General features: G+C 37.0%; 1 protein-coding gene across 3 annotated transcripts in view; it reads left to right on the top strand.

Moving 5' to 3' along the window:
• Window positions 1-26,902, top strand: part of COL19A1 (collagen type XIX alpha 1 chain) — a 398,856-nt gene that overhangs the window by 191,599 nt on the left and 180,355 nt on the right. For all 3 annotated transcript variants that reach the window (XM_082474165.1, XM_082474166.1, XM_082474164.1), the window contains 2 exons: window positions 3,396-3,449; window positions 5,438-5,473. In XM_082474165.1, the coding sequence (XP_082330291.1) occupies window positions 3,396-3,449; window positions 5,438-5,473 (90 nt within the window). The remainder of the gene's footprint in view (window positions 1-3,395; window positions 3,450-5,437; window positions 5,474-26,902) is intronic.

The raw sequence follows: 26,902 nt of genomic DNA, 5'->3' as shown, positions 1-26,902 counted from the left end.
GCAGCATTTATTGTTTGTAGATTTTTTGATGATGGCCATTCTGACTGGTGTGAGGTGATACCTCACTGTAGTTTTGATTTGCATTTCTCTAATAATTAGTGATGTTGAGCATCCTTTCATGTGTTTGTTGGCAATCTGTATATCTTCTTTGGAGAAATGTCTATTTAGGTCTTCTGCCCATTTTTTGATTGGGTTGTTTGTTTTTTTGATATTGAGTTGCATGAGCTGCTTGTAAATTTTGGAGATTAATCCTTTGTCAGCTGCTTCATTTGCAAATATTTTCTCCTGTTCTGAGGGTTTTTTAAAATGGTAAAGAAGGCTTTTAATTGAAGATTATCACAATATGATTATTGCAATAGGGAAGAGAGATTTGGCTGAACTCTGAATACAAGGGTGAGTGGGGACTTATGGCCAAAGAATAGAAAGATGTGGTTAGTGAGTGGAATAGCCAGTCACTTAAGCCAAGTACACATCAGCCTTGGTACCTCCGTTTCCCTGGCCCTACCTCCAGCGTTTTTGCAAGTCCATCCCCACCCTCAGCCTTCTTGCTCTCTTGCCTGAAAAGCTGTGAGAACTCCTTTTCTGCTTCTGCTCTTGCTGTGTACAATCTACTTTCATGTTGTAGCCAAAACTATCTTTTTTTGGAAACACAGTCAAATCATGCCATTTCTAGGCTAAAACCCTAAGTGACTTCCCCTTGCACTTAGAACAAAACCCACCCTTCTCTCCATGGCCTGCAGTTTTCTATGTGCTGTGACCCTGGACTAACCTTGACCTCATCGCCTGCTCTTTACCTCCTTACCTGCTCATGACACTCCTTCCACCTGGAGGGCTTTTGTGCTTGCTGTTGCCTCACCCATCCGTCCCTCCGCCTGCCCCAACACTTTTTTCCAGGATCACTGCATGACTGGATCCTGTGAAACAAACATCCCCTCCACCCCGAGGCCGTTTCCAGCCACTACCCCCACTGAAATAGCAGCCTCTGCCCCGCACTCATCGCATTCAGCCCGTGGACCTGTTCATCGTCAGTCACCCTCCTCTATAACGTGAATTCCATTGGGACAGGAATCCTGACTTCGTTATCGAAAAAATTATTATGATACTTGTTAAAATGGTAAAGAAGATTTTTTATTCAAGATTATTGCAATATGAGTATTGAAATAGGGAGGAGAGATTGGGCTCGACTCTGAATACAACAAGGATTAGTGGGGATTTGTAGCAAAGGAGTAGAGCGATGTGGTCAGCAAATGGAATATTACTAAGAGCAGACATCAAGGCTGGGGGATTTTTTCTAAACTGCCTTAACAGGCTTCTTGCGAAAGGCACACCAAAGACTTATGCATCAAAGAGGGGGATGAGGGACTTGATCAGATATCAAGGCTGGGGAATTCTTTCTAAAGTGACTTAACAAGATTCTTGCTAAAACTGGGCCAAACAAGCCAAGGACAGACAGGATGGGCCTGAAGTTGAGGCCTGGCTCAAGTTTCGTTAAGGAGGGAGTCTTTGTCAACTTGCTGTTCTTTTTTGTGTCTCTCAATAACACTCTCTAATACAAATAAAGTATAATATATTATATTTTAAAATTTAATATTACAATTTCAAGACAAAGGTAAATATACTATACTTTCTTATAGCCACATTTTAAAAAGTAAAAAGAAACAGGTGAAACTAATTTTAATAATATATCTTATTTAATCCCATATCCACAATGTTATCTTTTCAATATATAATCAACAGAAAAATTATTAATGAGCTACTGTACATTCTTTTTTGTACCAAATATCGAAAACCCGATGATATTGCACACTCACGGCACATTTCCATTCAGACTAGCCACGTTTCAAGGGTGAAAAGCTACATGAGGCCCAGGGCCACCTATCGGGCAGTACAGATCTGACAACTGTAGGGGTGACTGCACAGAGGGTATCCAGTAAATGTCTACTGAATAAATGCATGAGCGAACTAAGAATAAACCGTAATCACAGAAATAGCCGTTTTCTTTCCACAAGTGTTTAGAATATGTTGATGCCAAGTTTTACTCCAGAGGCATGTATAAATAGAGTATGTGTTGCTTGATTTGGGAAAGAATGGGTATTTCAAATAATAAAGAGAATATCACATCTCAAATATGATTTAATTTTTCACTCATCCTTGTTCTATAAATACCTGGAGGTAATGATGGAAGAAACATAGCTATGAATTTTATCCACGAAGTTGTTTATGCACCACAAAGGTGTTTATTTTAACCAATGATTGAATAGATGTTTTCACCCATTAAATTTTTTTTCTTAAAGTATAAGGCTACAGTTTTCACATATCCTTTGTAACAAGATTATTTTAAATATCTCGTTTACTTTTGTTCCTTTAAATTCAGCCTCAGCTTCTACATTGAGTAGCTACAAGTGATGGCATTTGGCATTGTTTATTCACTACAAAATGTCAGAGTAGTAAGAGTGGGATGCCTCAGCTAGGAACAGTAAGATGCTCGGATTTACTGTGCATTCTGTGGCTTCAGAATATTTCTTTTTTCCATTATTGTTCTTCCCTCACCCAATGTGTTAAATTAAGGATGAGAAAAGATATTTTTTCCTATTTACCATACAGTCGGGATGTGTCTATCTAACTTTCCTTCTGTTTACACTGTGAATACATTCAGCTGTAGCACTGATCTCCTCCAGTGAAATCTATTGTGGTGTTCCTGACAGCTGTCATTTCTGAATCGGATCAACCAAATACCTACTAAAACACCCAAGAGTCCAGAAGACTCATGAATATATTTATCTGATATGCTGTCTATGTCTTATGTAGTTTTATTTGATAGCTTTATAAATCCAGGTAAAAAAAGAAATAGGAGTTAGAGAACTAAACCAGACTTTAAAACAGGAGAGAGATTGCATTTTAGCTCCAGCTTTGTGAGGGATGGGAAAAGAATACATCCTTCATCCCTTTTACCCCCACAATTAGATTTCTCGATAGAGACGAAAAAATGTTTTTGATTTAAATCTTGAATTTTGGGGGCAAGCTTTATAAAGGCCAAATCAATGCTAAATCAGCGGTATTTATAACATCTACAAATTTAAGCCGAAGTGGATACTTAGAAGCTCATATAGATCTAAATCATGTTCCCCCAGATGGTGAATTAATGTGATTTTAGCAGGAAGCAAAGTTGCACAAATATGCAGTATTGCGGCCTCACACTGATTTAATGTATCTGTACCCACCACAGCACAGATGTTGTATATCATTTTAGAGCCAGTTTTTCTGTACTACACACTGAAGAATGGGATTTGGGAGTTCAGTAAATTATGATTTATTTTGCAACTAATGACTTGTTAGAAATTGAAGCTTTCTGTGAACTGTATATAGAAATCACATTAGCTGTGTTCTTTGCGCAGGGTTTGAAAGGTGACGTGGGTCGTCATGGTCCACCTGGCCCAAAAGGAGAAAAGGTACCGTATTCACCCAGGAAAGTGCCAATCTTTTCTTAAGCAAACCCTGAGAACCTATGAAGTGACTTTTCATTGATACTGTTTAACTGCCATAAGTTAATTTTGTTAAAATTAACCAAAGGCTGTTATGTTAAAAGCATCTGAACAAGAAGAAAAGCCTTTTGGTTCATTTAATTAGTTTGAGGAGACTAAATGCACAATTGCTAATCGACATTAATCTGTTTTTATAAGATTTCCCTTTTCTCTCCCTTGCTTAACTGCATTAAGTATTGCGTCACCAAATTAGCAGCCATGTCCTGTACTGGGGACCTTTGCCAGTAGCACTGAGCTGCTACCACGATGGTGAAGCAGGCGGCCTTTGGGGGGAAGGAGACTGACTGTGCATCTCAGTCTTAATCTAAATGCCCCATTTCCTAACACCTTTTCTCATATGTCATTTTATAGTGGCCTATTGGCAGCGACCTTGAAAAGAAAATTATGAGATAGTGAAAGCAAAAGTTGTTTTGAGTAAGGTCCTTGGATGATACTCGTTTGATGACAGTTGTACGTGTAGATGGTTTGCACTGTATTTTGTTCTCCATTCTCAACACATTTAGAAATCTTTGTCTATCTTCAATATTTACCTCTACATTAAAATTGACTTTGCAAATTGGTCCCCAATGACTGATTTAAGCTACCTCAATGTTCTTTAACAGCTATCGGTTATTTTTATTCAGTTGTTCCCAAAATAATGATTACACAAGGCTAAGTCCTCACTTTTGAGGTGATTATGTTAGATGCAAAAAGAGAACGTCATAGAGATACTCCCAACACGAGAATACAGCGTGCCAGTGCCCCATGCCACATGGTGTTGGTTCCACAATGTCCATTTGAAGGGGGATTATGGCAGTGATGCTTGACTTTTTTTTAAGCAATGACTTTATTCAATTCACCAACGGCACTCTGGGATTCGATTTATTTGTCTGCAAAATGAGGGGTTTTGATAAGATGGAGGGTCCCTAAGAGTCTGTCAAATTTAACATTCTAAGACTTACCTTTTAAAAAACCTTAAATTTTTTTATTGAGGTATAGTTAATTTACAATATTATATTAGTTTCAGGTGTACAGCATAGTGATTCAAAATTTTTATAGATTATACTCCATTTAAAGTTATTGTAAAATATTGGCTATATTCCCTGTGCTGAAGAGTATATCCTTGTAGCTTATTTATTTCATGCATAGTAGTTTGTACTTCTTAATCCTTTACCCCTATCTTGCTTTTCCCAGTGATGCTTGATCTTAATAACTAAGAGTTCTCATGAAATAAATAGGGATGCTGATACAATAAAGCATATAGGTGACATATTTATAAATTGGAAAATGATAAACTTTTAGATTAACCGTATTTTTTAGACTTTGAATAGTTTGTCAATATATCCACCTGGTAATTTGTATTCACATAGGTCAGCAAAGCAATGTTAGTATTTAAAAACACGTGAATATAGGCAAAGCCTCATACAGTTGTTGGCAAGTGCAAGGCCAGTTCAGCAAAGCTTTAAAAGAGGCAGTGGGACTGCTGCTTGCAGCTGGAAGGCATGAAGTGGGGAGACCCACTTATTATTTCTGCAGATCCCCATGCTAACTTTGTCAGAAGTATAATCTGTCGTTGTGACAATTCCCAGCTGCTCCATTGGCAAGCAACCATATTTGAAGAGATATTCTTTCTAATTTTGGATTAGTAGACAAAAGGATGGAAACTAGATTATTTTAGCTTTTCAAAACAAGTTCTGCCACTGCAGAAAGCATGGGGATGCACAAGGCGATATTTATATCATGAGAACTAAAAGCACATGATCAGTTTTTCATTGTGCAGAGACCTTTATCAAGGTAAAATTCTACTTTTCTTCCAGATTTATCTAGATATTGCTTCGATCCATTCAGAAAATTTATAAATAACATGAGCAAAAAGGGACTATTGGTAATTGCAGCTTTTCTTTCATCTATTTTAGGGAGATATGGGACCTCCAGGACCGCCAGCCTTAACTGTAAGTGTTCTTGAAGTCAAAATTCAAAACTGAAATACGTTATCCTGTTTATTATTCACATTACATCATGATTAAACCAGAATTTAAGCCACTGGATATTTTGAGAACTGAAAGTGACTTGAGTAGATCTAGGCAAACCTCCAGATTTTAAAGATGGGACATCTGCCCACAACACTGAAGGGCTTAACCCGAGGTCATGCGAGTAGTTCTAGAAAAGCCTGGAAGCAGTACCTAACCTAAGCAATTTTCTCCACCCTCCATATGGTTCATAATTTTGCCCCTTAAAAGTTTGATTATACATCCTTAACATGACATTTAAAGTTAATGGAAGCAGAGACAGTTCTATTTACTCTAAAAACTGTAAAAGAACAAAATTATAATCACCCAATGTATAAATATAGCTACCTATTTAAACTGTTACATTCTCCAAAACCTGTTCAAGACTCTTGTTTTTTCCTATGTGAGTTGCTTCTAAGATTTGCACATGATAAAATGGCAGTATTACAGAAACAGATTTATGAGAAAAGTTTATAATGTGTGCATAATGGGATTGTTCTCAATTAAATGGTTCATCATTTATTAAACATTTAATCATAAGTATGTAATGCTTTTATATTTGGATACAATTTGCTGTTACTGATTTTCTTCGTCGTCCATTAGGGTTTCTCATTTAACTTAAAGATTTGGTCTGAGAATGACACTAAGCCTAATGGAAAAGAGGAAAGGCTTTTACATAAGATCATGTGTAGCCTGAGGTCTCTTGAATTTTATGTTGCTATCATCTAATGACATAAATTAAGAATTTAAATCATCAGTTTTCCGAAACCTGTCGTGATCATAGGTTAGGTATAAAGAAGTCTTCTAGCATCTGGATGGGGGTCTTCCAGCGGAGCAGCACAGGACTCTCAAAGGCTGTGTGACTTTGATAACATTCCTATTTATCTTTGTACTTGAAAATGTCATTCTGAACACTATGTTAATAATGTCTTACACAGATAATCTTTGCAATGCTCACCTGAAGGGCAAATATTTCTTCATAAATGGAAAATCTAAGGAACCAAACAAATGACTTTCTTAGGACTATCCACGTTCAATTTACAGTGGAATTCTCTGCTTGAAGCTTTGATTTTCAAGACGGAAATAAAAACTATTTATTTGAGAGAAGACTTTAAATGCTTATTATTCAATTTTTTATAATTTGTGGAGTTTATTTCTTAAATTATTTGGCAGTGATTTCGAGTTAAGCCTGCTCATTTTATTTAAATCACATGCTTGCTTTTCTTCAACTGAGTTATGTGCTCAATCATTCCACGTAGTTATCTGATTACCTAGTCGTTTTCAACTTGTGTTTGAAGACCAAAATGCAATCTCTATCTGTATCATTTCACCCGATAAGCAAATTTGACCCCTCAGCCAGAATATTATATTGGACTATATCTATCTTGTGGATTTTTAGTGACAGCTGACATCTTTCTGCCAGGTAGCACCTTGTAGATGTCTGTTTACAATATTCAGCTGGCAGACACCAAAGGAGTACAAGCTGATTTTTACACTTATCTAAAGATATGAGCGAGACGCTAAAGTAGGAGGTCAAGATGGCAGATTAGGAGGACGTGGAGCTCACCTCTCCCCACAAACACATCAAAAATACATCTACATGTGGAACAGTCCTCACAGAAAACCAACTGAAAGCTAGCGGAAGATCTCTTATACAGCCAAAGCTGAAAGAAAGATTCCCGCATAACTGGGTAGGACAAAAAAAGAAAGGCATTGGGACAGGACCGGTGCCCCTGGGAGGGAGTTGTGGAAGAGGAAAGGCCCGCATGGGCAGCCCCTCGCCCTTGGAAAGCCTTCACTAGCTGGGAGGTCCACCGGGACAGATAGAGGAGCCGGAGGGGCCTGCACTCTGCCCACGAAGAGTGTGTGTGTGCTGGCTTGTTAGCACTCAGGGCACAGAGAGACTGGCACTGATGGCTGCCACCTCACCCACTTCCCAGCCTGAAACGCACTTTGGGTGGGGCTGCCAGTACACAGAGTAGGTGGGAGCTGAAACTTGGGCTTCTGTGGACGAACCCTGGGAGAGGACTCGGTCTAGCTATGCGTAGACAGCCCCCAGGGCCTGGAGTGCAGTCCAGGCCTAACCTCAGAGCCTGTTGTTAGTGCACACATGGTAGGGTGTGGGCCCACCATAGGGACCCCACTATTAGCATGCCCATGTGGGACACTGCTCCATTGGTGGGCTTTGTGCGTGCACACACTGTGGGGCAGGCGCTGACACCTGAGCCCATAATCAGCACTCCCACAGTGGGGGCAGGTGGGAGGTGGGTCCTGCAGAAGCAGACTTCATTGGTGTGCACACCAGTGGGGGGCAATGTCCACAGAATCGCACATCTCCAGCGGACAGGCCCTGGTGAGAAGTGTGCAGAGGTTCCTTTCCCAGCAGGGGTGCTCCAGTTCCACCCACCTCACACAAAGCTTGGAGCTGGCATCTAGGGGGAGAGGCCCTGGGAGAGCCTTACCACAGAGGAGGCCTAGGTCTCAGGTGGCAGCACACCACTTCAGTTCCTGCAGCTACAATGCCCTGATCCCCAGGGCCAGCCTTACACTAGGTCAGGGACAAACACAACAGAGAAAGGGATGTGACCTTGGGCTGCTTCTGAGCAGAACCGTGGACGCCTGAGTAGGTGGTGCATAGGTTCACTGTGACCACATGGGCCTCTCTTGCTTCAGCACTCACCTCCTTGGGACAGAGCACACACTTAAGGGCAACAGAGCCTTATCAAACCCAACCTTCAGGGCTTCTACTGAAACAACTGGGGAGCAGACCCCACCCTCAACAGGGTTGTGACAGCCACGGAGCAAAGAGGAGGCCCCGCCCAACATGCAGGGCAGGAACTGGACACCACAACACCAGTCATACCCTCTATCAAGGGGATAACAGCCAGCACACTCTGAGGAAAGATGTGGCAGGCATCCATTATGAAAACAGCTCTCACAGCAAAAATATTAGACTTACATAGTCTACAAAGGGATGCTCCCACATAAAAACAGCCCTCCAAGACCACAGTAGATAACTGTTTCTCCTAACTTCATAGAGTCAGAGAAATATAAGTAAAATGAAGAAACAGAGGAACTACTCTCAATAAAAAGAACAAGTGAAATCCCCTAAAAAACAATTAATGAAACATACCTCTTTAGTCTACTAGACCCCTGAGTTCAAAAAGGAGGTAATTAAAATGCTAAAGGAATTAAGAAAGATTTTCAATAGAAATGCAGATCACTGTAACAAGGAACTAGAAACTATAAAGAAGAAACAATCAAAATTAGACAACTCAATTGCTGAGATAAAAAATGAGCTAAAAGCAGACTGAATAATGCAGAAGAACAAATTAGTGATTTGGAAGATAGAATAATGGAAATCACCCAATCAGAACAGCAGACAGAAAGACAAATGAAAAAACAAATGAAGGCTTCCCTGGTGGCGCAGTGGTTCAGAATCCACCTGCCAATGCAGGGGACATGGGCTCGAGCCCTGGTCCGGGAAGATCCTACATGCTGTGGAGCAGCTAAGCCCCTGCGCCACAACTACTGAGCCTGTGCTCTAGAGCCCACAAGGCACAACTACTGAGCCCACATGCCACAACTACTGAAACCCGTGTGCCTAGAGCCCGTGCTCCACAACAAGAGAAGCCACTGCAATGAGAAGCCCACACACCACAATGAAGAGTAGCCCCCACTCACCGCAACTAGAGAAAGCCCACGCACAGCAACGAATACCCAATGCAGCCAAAAATAAATAAATAAATATTTTAAAAATGAAAGAAACATACGAGATCTATGGGATTATATAAAGTGTGCTAACCTACACATAATAAGAGTTCCAGAAGGAAAAAAAAAAGAGAGAAAGGGATCAAAAATGTATTTTAAGAAATTATGGCTGAACACTTCCCAAACCTAAATAAAGAAAGAGACATTCAGGTACAGGGAGCACAGAGGGTTCTGAACAAGATAAACCCAAACAGACCCACATCAAGACATATCATAATTAAAATGGCAAAAGTTAAAGAGAGGATTCTAAAGTCAGCAAGAGAAAAACAAAGAGTCAGTTACAAGGGAACCCTCATAGGCTGATTTCTCCACAGAAACTTTGCAGGCCAGAAGGGAGTGGCAATATATATTCAAAGTCCTGAAAGGGGAAAACCTGCAACCTAGGATACTCTACCCAGCAATATTATCATTTAAAATAGAAGGAGAAACAAATAATTTCTCCGACAGAAACTAAAAGAATACAGAAATACTAAAGCTAACCTAAAAGAAATATTGAAAGATCTACTCTAAATAGAAAAGAAGCAAGAATCTATAGGAAAGGGAAAAACACAGTAGGAAAAGCCAATATATAAAATGATTAAACATCACTTAAATAAGCCAGTGCAAAGATTAAAAAACAATAAAAAAGTGTTGTTAAAGCAATTATAACTACAGTTAACAGCAAAAAACTCAATATGAAGATGTGAAATAGGACATCAAAATCACAAAATGCAGAAGAGGGGAGTAAAAAAAATGTGTATATTTTTTAGAATGTGTCTGAACTTACATGACTATCCGTCTAAAGCAAGTAGATAGAGTTCTGGGTTAAAATACTTGAAAACCAGAGTAACCACAAATCAAAAACATACAACAGATTCACAAAAACCAAAAAGAAAGGAACTCAAGCATAATACAAAAGAAAACCATCAAACCACAAAAGGAAAACCAAAAAGAAAGGAACAAAGAAGAACTACAAAATCAGCTGGAAAATAAGGTTTAAAATGGTAATAAATACATCTTATCAATAATTGCTTTAAATTTCAATGGACTAAATGCTCCAATTAAAAGACATTGAGTGGCAGATTGGATTAAAAAAACACAAGAATCTATAATATGCTGCTACAAAAGACTCACTTTAGGGTGAAAGACACACATAGATTGAAAGCCAGGGGGTGGAAAAAGGTATTTCATGCAAATGAAAACAACAAAAAAGCAGGGGTAGCAATACTCATATCAGACAAAATAGACTTTAAAACAAAGTCTATAACAAAGGACAAAGAATGGCATTAGATATTGATAAGGGGGTCAATACAAGAAGAAGATATTATACTCATTAACATATATGCACCCAATATAGGAGCATCTAAATGTATAAAACAAATACTAACAGACATAAAAGGAGAAATTGACAGGAATACAATAATAGTGGGATACTTTAACACCACACTGACATCAATGGACCAATCTTCCATACAGGAAATCAGTAAGGCAACAGAGATCCTAAATGACACAATAGAACAGTTGGACTTAATTGATATCTACAGGAAACTACATCCAAAAACCCCAGAATACACATTCTTTTCAAACGCGCATGGAACATTCTCTAGGATAGACCACATACTAAGACACAAAACAAGCCTCAACACATTTAAGAGGATAGAAGTTATTTCAAGCATCTTTTCTCACCACAATGGTAAGAAACTAGAAATCAACCACAGAAAGAAAAACAGGAAAAAAAAACACGGCATGGAGACTAATGAATCATGCTATTAAAAAACCAGTGGGTCAATGATAAAATCAAAGAGGAAATCAGAAAATACTTTGAGACAAACAACAATGAAAACGTAGCCTTACTAAAATCTATGGGATGGGGACAAATGTATATGTATAACTGATTCACTTTGTTATAAAGCAGAAACTAACACACCATTGTAAAGCAATTATACTCCAATAAAGATGTTAAAAAAAAAATCTATGGGATGCAGCAAAGGCAGTTCTAATAGGGAAGTTCATAGTGATACAGGCCCTCTTCAAGAAACAAGAAAAACATCAAATAAACAACCTAACTTATCACCTAAAAGAATTAGAAAAAGAAGAACAAAGAAAACCCAAAATCAGCAGAAGGAAGGAAATAATAAAGATCAGAGGGGAAATAAATAAAATTGAGATAAAAAACAATAGAAAAGATCAATAAAACCAAGAGCTGGTTTTTTGAAAGGATAAATAAAATCGACAAACCTCTAGCCAGGTTCACCAAGAAGGAAAGAGAGAGGACCCAAGTAAACAAAATGAGAAATGAAAGAGGAGGGATAACTACCAATACCACAGAAATACAAAACATCATAAGAGAATACTATGAACAGTTGTATGCCAACATTGTAGACAACCTGGAAGAAATGAACAAGTTTCTAGAAACATATAGCCTGTCAAAACTGAGTCAAGAAGAAACAGATCATTTGAACAGACTGATTACTAGAAGTGAAATAGAATCTGTAATTAAAAAAACAAAACAAAAAACCTCCCTGTAAACAAAAGCCCAGGACCAGATGGCTCACTGGGGAATTCTATCAAATATACAAATAAGAATTTATATCTATGCTTCATAAACTATTCCAAAAGAATGAAGATGAGGGACCACTCCCAAAGTCATTCTATGAAGCCATTATCACCCTGAAACCAAAATTAGAGAAAGACACTGCAAAAAACGAAAATTATAGAGGAATATCCTTGATGAATATAGATGCAAAAATCCTCAACAGAATATTAGCAAACTGAATCTAACAGTACATGAAAAGGATCATACACCATGATCAAGTTGGATTCATTCCAGGGTCACAAGGATGGTTCAACATACTCAAATCAACCAGTGCATTACATCACATCAACAAAAGAGAAGACAAAAACCACATGATCATCTCAATAGACACAGAAAAAGCATTTGATAAAATTCAACATTCATTCATGATAAAAACTCTCACCAAAGTGGGTATAGAGGGAACATATCTCAACATAATAAGAGCCATTTATGACAAACCCATAGCCAACTTAATACTTATTGGTGAAAAGCTGAAACCCTTCCTGTTGATTTCTGGAACAAGCAAGGATGCCCACTCTTACTACTTCTATTCAACATAGAATTGGAAGACTTAGCCACAGCAGTCAGACAAGAAAAAGAAATAAAGGTATCCAAGTTGGAAGGGAAGAGATTAAATTGTCATTATATGCAGATGACATGATACTCTATATAGAAAACCCTAAAGACTTCACACAAAAACTGTTAGAATTAATAAAAGAATTCAGCAAGGTTGCAGGATACAAGATTAATATACAGAAATATATTGCATTTCTTTACGCTAACAATGAAATACCAGAAAAAGTAAAAAAAAAAATCCCATTTAAAATCACATCAAAAAAATAAAATAAAATATTTAGATATAAACCTAACTAAGGAGGTGAAAGACCTATACAGTGAAAGCTATAAGACACTGATAAAGGAAATTGAAGATGATTCAAAGAAATGGAAAGATATCCATTTCTCTTGGATTGAATGAATTAGTATTGTTAAGATGGCCATAGTACCCAAAGCAATATACGAATTTAATGCAATCCCTATCAAATTACCCATGACATTTTTCATGGAGCCACAAAAGACCCAGAATTGCCAAAGCAATCCTGAGGAAAAATAATAAAACTGGAGGCATAAGCCTCCCAGACTTCAGATAATACTACAAAGCTTCAGTAATCAAAACATCGTGGTATTGGCACAAAAGCAGACATATAGGCAAATGGAATAGAATAAAGAACCCAGAAATAAAACCACACACCTACAGTCAATCTACAACAAAGGAGGCAAGAATATACAATGGAGAAAAAACAGTCTGAAACTAAAATCAATAAAAATAGAAAAGCTGGAAAATTAAAAAATATGTGGAAATTAAGCATCACACTCCTGAACAGCCATGGGTCAAAACTTAAAAGGGAAATAAGATATCTTAAAACAAATGAAAATGTAAACAAAACATACCAAAACTTATGGGATGCAGCAAAGGCAATTCTAAGAGGGATGTTTATAGCTATAAATGCCTACATTAAGAAAAAAGAAAGATCTCAAATAAACAACCTAACTTTACACCTAAATGTACTAGGAAAGGAAGAACAAACAAGGTCCAAAGTTAGCAGAATCAAAAAAATAACAATGATCAGAGCAGGGATAAATGAAATGGAGACCAGAAAAACAATATAAAAGATCAATTAAACTAAGAGCTGGTTTTGACAAACTTTTAGCTAGACTAACTAAGAAAAAAGAGAAAAGACTAAATAAATAAAATCAGAAATAAAAGAGGAGACATTACAAATAATAGAAATACAAAGGATCATAAGAGACTACTATGAATAATTATACACCAACAAATCAGACAGCCTAGAAGAAATGGATAAATTCCTACCAAAACTGAATCATGAAGAAATAGAAAATTTGAATGGACTAATAATGAGTGAAAAAATTGTATCAGTAATAAAAAAAACCTCTCAATAAAGAAAAGTCCAGGACCAGATATTTCACTGGTGAATTATACCAGACATTTAAAGATTTAATGCCACTCTTTCTCAAACTGTTCCAAAAAATTTAAGAGGAGGAAACACTTCCAAACTCATAACATGAAGCAAGCATTACCCTGATACCAAAGCCAGATAGGGACACTATAAGAAAACTCCAGACCAATATCCCGGATGATTATAAATGAAAAAAATTTCAAAAAAATACTAGCAAATCGAATTCAACATCATATTAAAAGGATTATACACTGTGATCCCTGAAATGCAAGAATGTTTCAACATACAAAAATCAAATAGTGTGATATACCACATTAATAAAATGAAAGATAAAAATCATATGATCATCTCAATAGATACAGAAAAAGCATTTGATACAATTCAACAACCTTTCATGATAAAAACTCTCAACAAATTGGCTATAGAATGAACATACCTCAACATAATAAAGGACATGTATGACAAGCCCAGAGCAAACATCATACTCAACAGTGGAAGGTTGAAAGCTTTTCCTCTAAGATCAGGAACAAGACAAGTGTGCCCACTCTTCCCACTCTTATTCAACATAGTACTGGAAGTCTTAACCAGAGAAATTAGGGAAGAAAAAAGAAATAAAATGCATTCAAATCAGAAAGGAAAAAGTAAAATTGTCTTTATTTGCAGATGTCAAGATCTTACATATAGAAAATTTTAAAGACTCCACCAAAAAACTGTTAGGAATAATCAACAAATTCAGTAAAGCTGCAGGATACAAAATCAACACACAGAAATCAGTTTCATTTCTATACACTAACAAAATACCTGAAAAAGAAATAAAGAAATCAATCCCATTCACAATAGCATCAACAACAACAATAACATTTTAGGAATACATTTAACCAAGGAAGGAAGAAGATATGTGCAGTGAAAACTACAAGACTTTGGTGAAAGACCTGGAAGAAAACACAAACAAATAGAAATATATGCTGTGTTCATGGATTGGAAGAAATAATATTGTTAAAATGTTCATACTACCCAAAGCCATCTATAGATTCAGTGCAATCCCTATCAAGATTCTAATGGCATTTTTTTACAGAAATAGAAAAAAAATCCTAACATTCTTACGAAATCATGAAAGACCCTAAAGAGCCAAAGCAATCCTGATAAGGAAGAACAAAGCTGGAGGCATCACTCTTCTTGACCTCTAACTATATTACAAAGTTGTATTAATCAAAACAGTATGGTACTGTCACAAAAATAGACACATACACCGCTGGAACATAACTGGGAGCCCAGAAATAAATCCATGCATATACAGTCAACTAATATTTGATGAGGGAGCCAACAACACTCATTGGAGAAATACAGTCTCTTCAATAAATGATTTGGAGGAAAACTGGATAATCACATGCCAAAGACTGAATTGAACCCCTATCTTACACCACTCACAAAAATTAACTTGAAATGATTTAAAGACTTAAATGTAAGAGCTGAAACTAAAACTCCTTGAAGAAAACATAAGGAAAATCTACTTGACATTGGTCTTGGCAATGAATTTTTAGCTATGACTCCATAAGTACAGCAACAAAAGCAAAAATAAAAATGTGGGACTACATCAAACTCGAAAGTTTCTGTACAGCAACAGAAACAGTCGACAAAATGAAAAGGCAACTATGGAATGGGAGAAGTATTTACAACTGTATATCTGACAAAGGGTTAATATACAAAATATATTAGGAACTCATTTAACTCAACAGCAAAAAGCCCAAATTCATCACATTTTGAAATGAGCAAAGGACCTGAATAGATATTTTCCCAAAGAAGACATTCATTTGGCCTACAGGTACATGAAAAGATGTTCAACATTACCAGTCATCAGGGAAATGCAAATCAAAACCACAATGAGATATCACCTCACCCCTGTCAGAAGGACTATTATCAAAAAGACAAGAGATAAGTGTTGGTGAGGATGTGGAGAAAAGGGAGCCCTGTGCCCTGTTGGTTGGAATGTAAATTGGTGCAGCCTCTATGGAAAACAGTATGGAGGATCCTTAAAAAATTAAAAATAAGACTACCATATGATTTAGCAATCCAAATTCTGAGTATATATCCCAAAGAAATGCAGTCAGTACAGTTGACCCTTGAATAACCCCAGGTTTGAATTGCATGAATTCCCATTTATATGTGAATTTACTATACGAGCCATGGTTGGTAGAATCCAAGGATATGGAACCATGGATACTGAGGGTCGGCTGTAAAGTTATACACAGATATTTGACTGCACTCCTAACCCCTGTGTTGTTAAAGGGTCATCTGTATTTCAAAGGAATATCTGCATTTCCATGCTCATTGCAGCACTATTCACAATAGCCAGGACATGGAAACAACCTAACAAGTGTCCATCAAGGGATGAATGGATAAAGAACATGGAGATACACACACACACACACACACACACACACACACACACACACACACACAATTATTCAGCCATAAAAAGAAGGAAATCCTGTCACTTGTGACAGTATGGATGGTCCTTCAGGGCATCATACTAAATGAAATAAGTCAGAAGGACAAATACTACGTGTTCCCACTTGTATGCAGAAGATAAAAAAGCTGAATTCATAGGAACAGATAGTAGAATAGTGGTTGGGAGGGGTGGAGGGTGGGGGAAATAGGGAAATGCTGGTCAAAATGTACAAACTTCTAGTTTTATGATGAATAAGTTCTGGAGATCTAATATACAGCATGGTGACTCTAGTTAACAGTGCTGTATTATATACCTGAAAGTTGGTAAAAGACTAGATCTTAAATGTTATCACCACACGTGCAAAAGAAGTGTGTCTATGTGAGATGATGGAGCTATTAACTAACCTTATTGCGGTAATCATTTCACTATATATACGCATCTCAAATCATCAAGTTGTGCACCTTAAACTTACACAATGTGATATGTCAATTATATCCCAATAAATCTGGGGAAAAAAGTGAGTTACTGATGAATTTGTAATGTCTCTTCTGTTGGTATTTATAACTTACAAAGAAGATATGTATTTATGTGAGTTAAAACCAACACTGAATAAGGAAAACTTATTATAATAACATCCAAACTTGTTTGATCAAAATACAGTTTATTCTAAGAGCATAATGCAAATTTATGTTAAAAATAGATTCTGATAAATTATTCTGAAATCACCAAGATTTTGACCTAATAATCCTCTATTAAAGGTAGGTATTTTATGGTTTATTCACGTTATTTGAATTATGACATTTTACATTAGCATTTTCTTTACATTTAAATATTAGATATAAACCCTTACATTTAAATATGCAGGTATAATAAGTACATTGTCTTTATTCTTTGTCATTTGTTGTTAAAATCTTAATTTTGTGTAAATGTAGTACGTCTTTATATATAACTTTCTAAAATTGTTGTGTATGTTTTATATTCTTACTATTACCAACTTCTCCTCCACTAGATAATATACTACTGTTTTTTCAGTAAAGTTTTGCTGAAGCTCCAGAAGCAAGGCAGCGACTGTTACTGAAATGAGGCAGTCAGCTGACACCTCTGTCTCCTTCCTTCTTTGCTCTTCTGGCCTTTGCACCTCATGTCAGAAGCGACAGGTGAAGGAAGGTGCAACAGTGCTACTTCAATGTATCCACTTATTTTAGTTCCCAGGAAAATGCCTGTGTGGCCCTGGCCATGTCTCTTTGGAGAGTCATTAAATTCTCACCCAGATGGCACCAAATGTTTACACAGAAGCCAAAGGTTAAGTCAATCAACAGCAGAAGTGTCTTAGGCATGCTCACTAAATGATACTTTAAGTGCAGTCCTGGGGCCCAGATAAATCCAGCTTATGTGAGTTATAGGCACAGACGGGGGTGGGGGCACAGACTTCACCCTATAAAAACTACCTTAAATACCAAAAGTAACTGAGAGACAATCTCAGCTGGTCATTTATAGATCAAATGATACAAATTAACAGATGGCCCTAATGCACAAGAGATCATATAGTATTCACCTAAGAGGAGTGTTGAAATAAGGCTTTTTTCTAAATTAGTGTGTACAAGATACAAAATCAGTTCAGTAGATGACATGGTCCCTTCCCTAGCTTCTCCTTCCCTTTTACCTACTTTTACTTATTCGAATGCTAATTATTTATCAGACACTAGATATCTGGGGACACAGAAATACTCATTGTCACTGCCTTCTTGGGACCTATTTGGTTTAAGAAAAAGCAACCAGATGGTTAAAGCTGATCATTTTATAAACTGATCGTTTGCAATTAATATACAAATAGTGTACAAGTATTGGTACACAACAGAACAGTAGTTCTGTTGGCCCTACACAAAAACATTATTTCAGAGAAAATCATTTTTTTACTAGAATTCTCATGCTGTAATTTAAACAGTTATTTACTTTGAATACATTTAAATCACAGCCTCAACTACTAAATGATGCTTTCTTATTAAAATTGCTAAGGAACTATAACTATTTCTTTTTAGGTGAATGAAGTAGAAAAATTCTTGTTAAATGCCCATAGAACATAATTTCTCTTTCTGTTCTTATCAGAATAAATACATGTTCTATAGCATTTATGAATTATACATATTTATATTTACCTATTAAAATATGTACTGTAGCATAGTAATTGACAGGCAATTCAATTTAAGATTATTTTGAATTCCTTACATTTCAAAATCTGTTATTTATATGGTCTTTCTATGGATTGCCTGAATTTGAATTAATAATATTAATCTAGTAAAGTTACATAATTCATATTTAATTCTTGTTAACTTTCTGAAACTGGTGCTCCAGGACAATATTGGGATTTTTAGGGTACTAGTGGATCAGTAGAAAGAAGGCAGTTGAAATATTTTTTTAAATTAATGCTTTTTTAAATTTGTAGGCAAAAGACTTACATAAATAAATTAGTTGATTAAAATAGAGGGTGTTTCTATACTATAAATCCATTTTTATTGACTCTGTGCAGAAATGTAGGGGAGTTGATGCTTAAGGCCCTAGAAAGATTTATGTTTAGCCTCAGAGAAGATTTATGTTTTGGAAAAACCTACCATCAGCTCATTTGACAAGGAGGTGATTTATGTATTTTTCATTAGATGAATGGTTTGAGAATAGCTCCTTCTGCCCTTCTGTTTATAGTTTGCTTCTGTTTCAAAAGACATTTCAAGTTGTTTTCACCAAAATTCTAAATTATGCATTTTAAAACTCAACAGTAAAACTTTCTTTCCTAAAAGTGCTATACACTGGCAATTTAGGACTGTTAGGAAAGAGCTATTTTATTTCAAGTTGAGATGCTCAGCAACCTAGAAAAATACCTTAAAATGTATCTCAAATGCCATTAGAAAATTATAAAATGGGTAAGACTTGAAAAATTATATGCAGAAAAACGTACTTAAGTCATAAATCTACACAGAAATTAGTTTAATTCAATTCTACTCTGTTTAAACATTAAAAAAAAAAATTTGGTAGAAACCTTATATTGATCTATAAAGTGGTATTTTAAGATGATTGTTCTCTAAAAGGATTTGAGTTATAGTCATTACAATTAACCATTCCATTGGTTTTAGCAAACCAAAAATCCATGATAGCTTAAGAGTTATGCAGACCCTGGATCCAGACTCAGTGGCTTTGAACCTCACCATGTTACTTGAATTTTCTGTGCCCTAGTTTCATCCTCTAAAAATGAGATAATATTTCTTGTTGCATAGTGCTGTAGTGATGATTAGATTAAATGGTACATGTAAAATCTTTTGAATAATGACTGGCTCTCAGTAAGTACTATTTAACTTTTAGCAGGTATTCTTATCGCTATTATATTACTATTCAGTTGCAAAAATATCGATAGGAATGAACATCAATGGGAATGAGGCCTTTATGAAGTACTTGCTGAGAAATGTTCAGAGAGAACTTTTGTATATTCGTCTTTATGGGTAGAATTCTTTCATCTTGAGAAAACTAGTAAAACTAGTAAATGTAAACTGAATTGAACTATTTTCTTTTTTACCTCTAGTATAACCTCCATGAGGACAGAGCCTTGTCTAACTTATATACAGCTGTAGCCCCAGAGACTAAAAGTACTTGGTGCAGTGTAGGGACCCAATAAATATTTCCTCTTCATAGGTAGAGGAAACAAATATTTTTCATTGACAGACATATTATGAAAACAAAATACCACCAAATCCTACAGTTAAAATATCTATAGGAAAATATAAAATCACCAACTTGAACATCGTAATGAAGAGAGTAGATTCTCTCTTTCCAGCCGAAGCTAATTACTTTAGGGCAGGGATTCTCCTTCTCCCATGCTGAAATTTTTCAATTTCAGAATGGCGGTTCTGATATCACTTATTGTCCCTGATTTTTTTTTTTTTTTAATTCAGTTTGAGAAACACGTTGTTTGTGGGCAACTGGAATTATCGCCTTAGTTGAAGAATCCTACCTTCTGTTTACTATACTGCAGACATGAACAGAAGCTTTATATATTCTAATCCATTATTAAAGTCAGCTTTTGAGAAGTAAAGAAACACGGGATGTGGGACCTAGAAACCCTAATCTATCCTGAAAGGTGCAACTATTTTTGTTTAATTATTTACTTGTTTGTTTATTTTACCTTGGACATGTCACTTACTAATATTTAGGGATTTTAAAGGTCATTTCCCACTCCAGAATTCTATTATGTCCTCTTTTACATTTCCTAAGGGATTCTCATTTGTTTAGCTACATGTGATCTACTATCTATCCCTTTAATAATGTTTTTCTTTAAATCCTATTTTGTCACATTATTTTAAAAGGATACAGGCTAAATATGAAGAGTAGTTTAGTTAAATCAGATATATCCTCAGTGTGGAGAAAGGGTTTGACTTGCCAGTCTCAAGAACTATGAAAGGTATGAAATTTTACCCTACTTGCAAGGTAACAGTTTCATGGGTCCTGGCAGTAGAAATGAGACTCCTGGGTCAGAGACAAAGGTATCATCGCTCATGGCATCAGGCAGCATAAGCTTCGTGTTTGCGTGGGCTGTCCTTGCAGCCAGGCCTCAGGAGTAGGTGCTGCACATGCAGCGGGTTTCTGTCACAATGGAGAACTCAAGCTTAGGGAATCCAAATCCTCTGTAATGGACTGCAAGAAAACTGGCCCTTTGCCCCAGAGGAAGGGCTTTCCTATACAAACATCCTTAAAAAGATAGTTCAGAATGAAAGGGCAATTAGTACTTCCCTCACAAGATACACAGAAACATGCAAGACCCATGGGAAGACCCATAGTCTCCCAAAAACAGCCACCCCTCTTGCTCTACTGTCTGAGCTTCTGGCAAATTTCCTATGAGTGTGCCACTCAATCAACCTCTCGGATTGGCCTCACCAAAAGAGGCTGGGACCAAACTTTCAATCTGTCTCAGGTAGCATTTAACAAGGGCTACTATTAACAGGACTCCAAGCAAGTAGATGAGGCCAACCTGTAGTGTTGATCTCAACCATGTTCCCCAGAATCCCACACCCAACCAGCTTAGCAAATCCTCTGAAGCATCCAAGTCTATCTTAGGAGACCAGATGATGTTCCCAAGTTTCTGAACTGACCTTTCCCCTTGACTTGAAGGATCAATCCTGGTACATCAGTCAGGACACACACATTTTTAATAAAACTTACAGAGACCCATTGTGTGTGTCACTTTAGCTGGGTGGGCTGTCATAAGGGTGCTGAGTGATCAGTGTCCTAAACCAAGTGGCCATTATCTTTCTGATCTAGAGCCACATCAAGCCAACAAGAGTATCTAGGTAGCTGAGCCAGAATTAAATGTGAATTCTCTAGGTCACTTTCCGAAGGGTGAAAAGGTAGTTCAGAACACAGAGTGGTTAGCGCCTCACTCACAACACAAGCAGAAATGCGCAAGCTTCATGGAGAGTTTTCTCCAACAACCAGCCCTGGTGTATTGCATCTCTTTTTAGACAAGTCCTGGCAGATGATTGCTCTTTTATTTACCACAGCACTGCTAACTGTACAGCTGCCTCCTCCAGTTTCTGACCAGTTCTAATCCTCAGATGCCTTTTGGGGCTTTGCTGTTCTTAACTTCCCTTCAGTCTGTGCTGTTGGCTTTTCATTCCGTTTTTTAATAGCATGCCATCCTGTTTCACAACCACTCTCAGTTTCCCAGTATAATATATTCTGGAAAGTTTAATATCTTCATATATCAAAAATGTTGCGGGTCTTAAATATGATACGATTGACCTGAAACACAATTCATGGATTAAGATTATGTGTATTCAAATAAATCTTATGCTCCAAATAATTCTTTGGAAGTAGAAGTAGAATATATTCGAAGTAGAATAGGGTTTTGGGGTCAGACGTACTTAAGTTTAGAGCTCAGGTCCCTCACTTATTTGCAGTGTTATCTCTAGGAAGTTTGTTTTTCTCATCTATAAAAGGGCGAAATTATATTTCTTAGAGTTGTTAGAATTAAATAAAATCACTTAAAGTGGCTAGTGGAATTCCTGGTGCAGTAGCAGGTACTCTTCCTAATTTATGATTGTGAGTGTGTGGAGGTCATCGAAGGGTTTGTTGAAATGATGCTGAAATGTTGCACTAGTGCATCTGCCTTTTGGTTCTGTGCAAACAGGAGAGTCTTTTTCTATCCTGTTCACCTTGTCCTTTTACTTACTATTGTTGGCTTGTTACAGCTTTATATTAGTGAATTGACTCTAAAATTATCTTGATTTGTTCACTTGATACACTAGTTACTCTTTATCAGAAGCTTGAAAATAACTTTTTGCGTGCTCCATTTCATTGAAATATTAAGAAAACATTAATTATAATTAACTTTCATGCCAACTTTCTAGTGTTTGATTGGTAGCTTGTAAATTAAGGGGTTTGTTCCTGGCTTTGATAGCATCACAATCTGGTTATTTAGAAGACACATCATGTTACTAACCCAGAAGATTAAAAAGTGGCACGGGAACAACATCCTGGGGGGTTTATGTGACACATCACAACTAATCTCGATGTGGCTTACACTGAATTGGAGTTACACTGACACAGCCTTAATTAATTCAGGCTATAAAATAAATGTGATTAAGTAAGGTAAGTGTTGGACCCCGTTTCCAAAAGGTTGTGTTTTAAACAGTATTTATATATAGACTGATTCGTCCATTGAATTGCAGTATAATTTCCACAGAAACAGTTAGCTCTCAAATGTATTTAAATAAGTCTCAGGATTCTAATATTTTTCAAGGATAAGTCTTTTTTGTCAATATAAAAACTGCTAGCACACATTTTGTCACTTAACATTCACAAAAAAACCGATAAACAGACAATGCAACTACTTTACCCATTAGTGCACAAATTACTAAAATGCACCATATAGTTAATTCTTAATTCCCAGGGAGTTCTCACTGATTTTGCGAATTAAGAATTAACCATTCAATATTAAAGCAACCACCCTGGTATTTTTCAAGTGTTCTGCAGAAATAACAAGGCTTGTTTAATCTGTAAAGGCCACTCCTTTGTTTTGCCATCAATAAGTACAAAGTTGAATCTAAAGACAAAGTGATGATTAAAGAAAGGATGTGAACAGAGTTCATAGAAAAGAAAGAATAAGACCACTCTTAAACATATTAAAAGACATGTAAATTCACTTATAATAAATGTAAACTAAAATGGCTCTGAGATACTAGTTTTCACTTGCAAGATTGACAATGCTCTCAATTCTTTTGGATATATACTCAGTAGCAGGATTTCTGGATCGTATGATAATTCTATTTCTAATTTTTCTAGTAACCTTTATACTGTTTTTCATAGCAGCTGCACCATTTTACATTCCCACCAACAGTGTACAAGGGTTCCAATTTTTCTACATTTTTGCTAACACTTGTTATTTTTTTTAAACAGTAGTCATTCTAACAGGTATGAGGTGATATCTCATTGTGGTTTTGACCTGCATTTCCCTGATGATTGATGATGTTAAGGATCTTTTCATATGTCTGTGACAAAATTATCAAGATATGAAAACAACCTAAATGTCCATTGATGGATACATGGATAAAAAATGTGGTGTATTTATAAAATGGAATATTATTCAGCCTTAAAAAAAGAAGGAAACTCTGCCCTATGCAACAACATGAATGAACCTGAAGGACATTAACTAGGTCAGATAAGCCAGTCACAAAAGAACAAATACTGCATGATTCCACTTGTATCTAAAATAGTCAAGCTTATAGAAACAGAAAGTAGAATAGTGATTGCCAGGAGCTGGGGGTAGGGGAAATTAGGGAGCTGTTGTAAAAACTATAAAGTTTCTGTTATAAAGGATTAATAAGGTCTAAAGGTCTGCTGGAAAACTTTATGCTTACAGTTAACAATACTATATTGTGCAATTAAAAATTTGTTAAGAAGGTAGACCTCATGTTAAAAATTCTTACCACAAAAAAAATAGTGGTAGAGAGGAACCAAGATGGCGGAGTGGAAGGACGTGCTCTCACTCCCTCTTGCGAGAACACCAGAATCACAACTAGCTGCTGGACAATCATCGACAGGAAGACACTGGAACGCACCAAAAAAGATACCCCACATCCAAAGACAAAGGAGAAGCCACAATGAGATGGTGGGAGGGGCGCAATCAGAGTAAAATCAAATCCCATAACTGGTGGGTGGGTGACTCACAGACTGGCGAACACTTATACCACAGAAGTCCACCCACTGGAGTGAAGGTTCTGAGCCCCATGTCAGGCTTCCCAACCTGGGGGTCCGGCAATGGGAGGAGGAATTCATAGAGAATCAGACTTTGAAGCCAAGTGGGAATTGATTGCAGGACTTCGACAGGACTGAGGGAAACAGAGACCCCACTCTTGGAGGGTGCACACAAAATAGTGTGTGCATCAGGACCCAGGGGAAGGAGCAGTGACCCCAGGGGAGACTGAACCAGACCTACCTGCTAGTGTTGGAAGGTCTCCTGCAGAGGCGGGGGGTGGCTCTGTTTCACCCTGGGGACAAGGACACTGGCAGCAGAAGTTCTGGGAAGTACTCCTTGGCATGAACCCTCCCAGAGTCTGTTATTAGCCCCACCAAAGAGCCCAGGTAGGCTCCAGTGTTGGGTTGCCTCAGGCAAAACAGCCAACAGGGAGGGAACCCAGCCCCACCCATCAACAGTCAAGTGGATTAAAGTTTTACTGAGCTCTGACCACCACAGCAACAGTCAGCTCTGCCCACCACCAGAGCCTCCCATCAAGCCTCTTAGATAGCCTCAACCGCCAGAGAGCAGACAGCAGAAGCAAGAAAAACTACAATCCTGCAGCCTGTGGAACAAAAACCACATTCACAGAAAGACAAGATGAAAAGGCAGAGGGCTATATACCAGATGAAGGAACAAGATAAAACCCCAGAAAAACAATTAAATGAAGTGGAGATAGGCAACCTTCCAGAAAAAGAATTCAGAATAATGATAATGAAGATGATCCAGGACCTCGGAATAAGAATGGAGGAAAAGATCGAGAAGATGCAAGAAATGTTTAACAAAGACCTAGAAGAATTAAAGAACAAACAAACAGAGATGAACAATACAATAACTGAAATGAAAACTACACTAGAAGGAATCAATAGCAGAATAACTGAGGCAGAAGAACGGATAAGTGACCTGGAAGACAGAATGGTGGAGTTCACTGCTGCAGAACAGACTAAAGAAAAAAGAATGAAAAGAAATGAAGACAGCCTAAGACACCTCTGGGATGACATTAAATGCAACAACATTCGCATTATAGGGGTCCCAGAAGGAGAAGAGAGAGAGAAAGGACCAGAGAAAATATTTGAAGAGATTATAGTCGAAAACTTCCCTAACATGGGAAAGGAAATAGCCACCCAAGTCCAGGAAGCGCAGTGAGTCCCATACAGGATAAATGCAAGGAGAAACACGCCGAGACACATAGTAATCAAATTGGCAAAAATTAAAGACAAAGAAAACTTATTGAAAGTAGCAAGGGAAAAACAACAAATAACATACAAGGGAACTCCCATAAGGGTAACAGCTGATTTCTCAGCAGAAACTCTACAAGCCAGAAGGGAGTGGCATGATATACTTAAAGTGATGAAAGGGAAGAACCTACAACCAAGATTACTCTACCCAGCAAGGATCTCATTCAGATTTGACGGAGAAATCAAAAGCTTTAGAGACAAGCAAAAGCTAAGAGAATTCAGCACCACCAAACCAGCTCTACAACAAATGCTAAAGGAACTTCTCTAAGTGGGAAACACAAGAGAAGAAAAGGACCTACAAAAACAAACCCAAAACAATTAAGAAAATGGTCGTAGGAACATACATATCAATAATTACCTTAAACGTAAATGGATTAAATGCTCCAACCAAAAGACACAGGCTTGCTGAATGGATACAAAAACAAGACCCATATATATGCTGTCTACAAGAGACCCACTTCAGACCTAGGGACACATACAGACTGAAAGTGAGGGGATGGAAAAAGATATTCCATGCAAATGGAAATCAAAAGAAAGCTGGAGTAGCTATACTCATATCAGATAAAATGACTTTAAAATAAAGAATGTTACAAGAGACAAGGAAGAACACTACATATTGATCAAGGGATCAATCCAAGAAGAAGATATAACAATTATAAATATATATGCACCCAACATAGGAGCACCTCAATACATAAGGCAACTGCTAACAGCTATAAAAGAGGAAATCGACAGTAACACAATAATAGTGGGGGACTTTAACACCTCACTTACACCAATGGACAGATCATCCAAACAGAAAATTAATAAGGAAACAGAAGCTTTAAATGACACAATAGACCAGATAGATTTAATTGATATTTATAGGACATTCCATCCAAAAACAGCAGATTACACTTTCTTCTCAAGTGCGCATGGAACATTCTCCAGGATAGATCACATCTTGGGTCACAAATCAAGCCTCAGTAAATTTAAGAAAATTGAAATCATATCAAGCATCTTTTCTCACCACAACGCTATGAGATTAGAAATGAATTACGGGGGAAAAAACATAAAAAGCACAAACACATGGAGGCTAAACAATACGTTACTAAATAACCAAGAGATCA

The sequence above is a fragment of the Balaenoptera physalus genome (assembly GCF_965194825.1).
Source record: "Balaenoptera physalus genome assembly, chromosome: 9".
NCBI classification, from domain to species: domain Eukaryota; kingdom Metazoa; phylum Chordata; class Mammalia; order Artiodactyla; family Balaenopteridae; genus Balaenoptera; species Balaenoptera physalus.
Note: the sequence above shows the minus strand (reverse complement) of the source record. Positions and strands in the feature narration are given on the sequence as shown.